The 1,842-nt window shown below is 36.3% G+C and overlaps 1 protein-coding gene across 1 annotated transcript in view; it reads left to right on the top strand.

Annotated features, from left to right (window-relative positions):
• The window catches only part of pcnx1 (pecanex 1), a gene marked incomplete at its 3' end in the record, with an annotated part of 24,953 nt that overhangs the window by 22,707 nt on the left and 404 nt on the right, over nucleotides 1-1,842 (top strand). The window contains 1 exon segment of the mRNA XM_014031509.1: nucleotides 1,533-1,686. Coding sequence (XP_013886963.1) covers nucleotides 1,533-1,686 — 154 coding nt within the window.

The following is a 1,842-nucleotide window of genomic DNA, read 5'->3' as shown; positions in this document are numbered from 1 at the left end:
TCATCAAGTCCATGCCTCAGAGACTGCAAGTCGTTATAAAAGCCAAAGGTGGTGCAACTAAATACTAGTGATGTGTTTTTTATGTCAAACAACCAGATGCTTCTTGATGTTCCAAGATCCAGACTTAGGAGCAGAGGTGATCGTGCTTTTGCTGTATCTTCTCCCAACCTATGGAACAACTTGCCCATTCACATTAAATCCATTCATAGCTTGGAAAACTTCAAAGTGCTTCTTAAGGCTCACTTTTACTCTAAGGCATTTAATTAATATTAGACCTGACATTGTAACTTTTATCTGTTCTTATTATTGTTTGTTGTAATTTATTATGTATTTCAATAATTTTTGTGTTGTTTGTAGACTGCTGTGCAGCACTTTGGTGCAGCCATTGGCTGTTTTTAAAGCGCTTTATAAATAAAGTTTTACATTGACATTGTATTTTGAATGGTCTTTTGTTTATCTGTTTTTCATGATTCCATACTTTTTTCCTCAGAATTGAGTGATTCCATACTTTTTTCCTCAGAATTGAGTGATTCCATACTTTTTTCCTCAGAATTGAGTGATTCCATTTTTTTTTTTTCCCTGTGCTTGGTCAGTAAAAGAAACGTTCACTGACTTCCACAATGTTTTCTCTTCATTTCTTTGAGTGTTCCTGAAAGCCAACAAGTTGCACTTTGGAATGACCTTATTATTGTATCATGTTTTTGATCTGAGTTTGTTTTACAGAATGAAAAAATGACTGAATGAGTGCTCATCCAAGACTGGTGATTCCATACATTTTRCCAGGGGTTGCAGTAGGAAGGAGTTGTTGGTGTAAGATTCTCTGCTTAGAGCAGAGCTGCTCTGTTTTGTTTGGGATTTTATCTCAAGGTCTTACACTGAGGCCTGCTGAGTGCTGCACCTGATTGGAGTCAGAAGATTGAGAATAAAGGTTTGACAAGAAATCCAGCAGATCCCTGTTTATTTGGACATACCGTTTTGAACAAYGCATTTTTCCCTACACTATTAATAATTAAAGGCCAAGCATTTTGTGACGGACTGCATCTGTCTGATCCCATTTCAAACTAGAGTTTTAAACTAAAATTATCTCATAAGAAGGTACAAACCTATAGCTCTTTTGGTCAAGTCTTGCGAACATTATACAGATTAGTTACATTTTACCTTCGACTAAACATGAAACATCATGTTCCTTGTCTAATTGTTACAGCTAAGCACCGCTAACAGACAATAACTGAGCTTTATGTATTTCATGCATAGAAACTGTTTTTTGTGGTGCACGTGGCACAGAAAATGCTRTGATGGACTGCATTTGACCTGCGGGCYTWGAGTTTGACACATTTGATTTAGGGTGAAATTAACAGGCTTTACAACTATTTAAGGTTTATTGCCAAGAAGTATTAYTACAAGRRAGAAATRGTAAACCAATCACAAATTTCATTACTTTTTGTGCTAAGTTTATATATTTTAGTTAGGATAGTAGACATTTAAAAAAATGCCTATATTTACTTGTTTGTTGAATTTTCTGGTTTATCCAGGAACCGTGAGGTTTCAGAGAATGTGCTGGCTGTGGTCCTTGCTGTCTTGGTGGCCTTTCTGGGTTCAGTGCTGCTGGTCCACCGTTTTTTCACAGACATCTGGGTTTTTCAGTTCTGCCTTGTCATTGCAAGTTGCCAGTATTCCTTACTTAAGGTAAGCATTTGACTTGGTATCATAACATTGTTGGAATTGACTTGAAAAMGTGAACTAGAGAAGCACTAGCTATGTTGACATGCACAAAATTCTTTGATAGGTTTGAAATGTATTCGGATTAAATAATCAGAATGTATCGTTTACATGGGCACAATC

This window comes from Austrofundulus limnaeus, unplaced genomic scaffold, assembly GCF_001266775.1.
Source record: "Austrofundulus limnaeus strain Quisiro unplaced genomic scaffold, Austrofundulus_limnaeus-1.0 Scaffold1264, whole genome shotgun sequence".
Classification (NCBI taxonomy): domain Eukaryota; kingdom Metazoa; phylum Chordata; class Actinopteri; order Cyprinodontiformes; family Rivulidae; genus Austrofundulus; species Austrofundulus limnaeus.
Note: the sequence above shows the minus strand (reverse complement) of the source record. Positions and strands in the feature narration are given on the sequence as shown.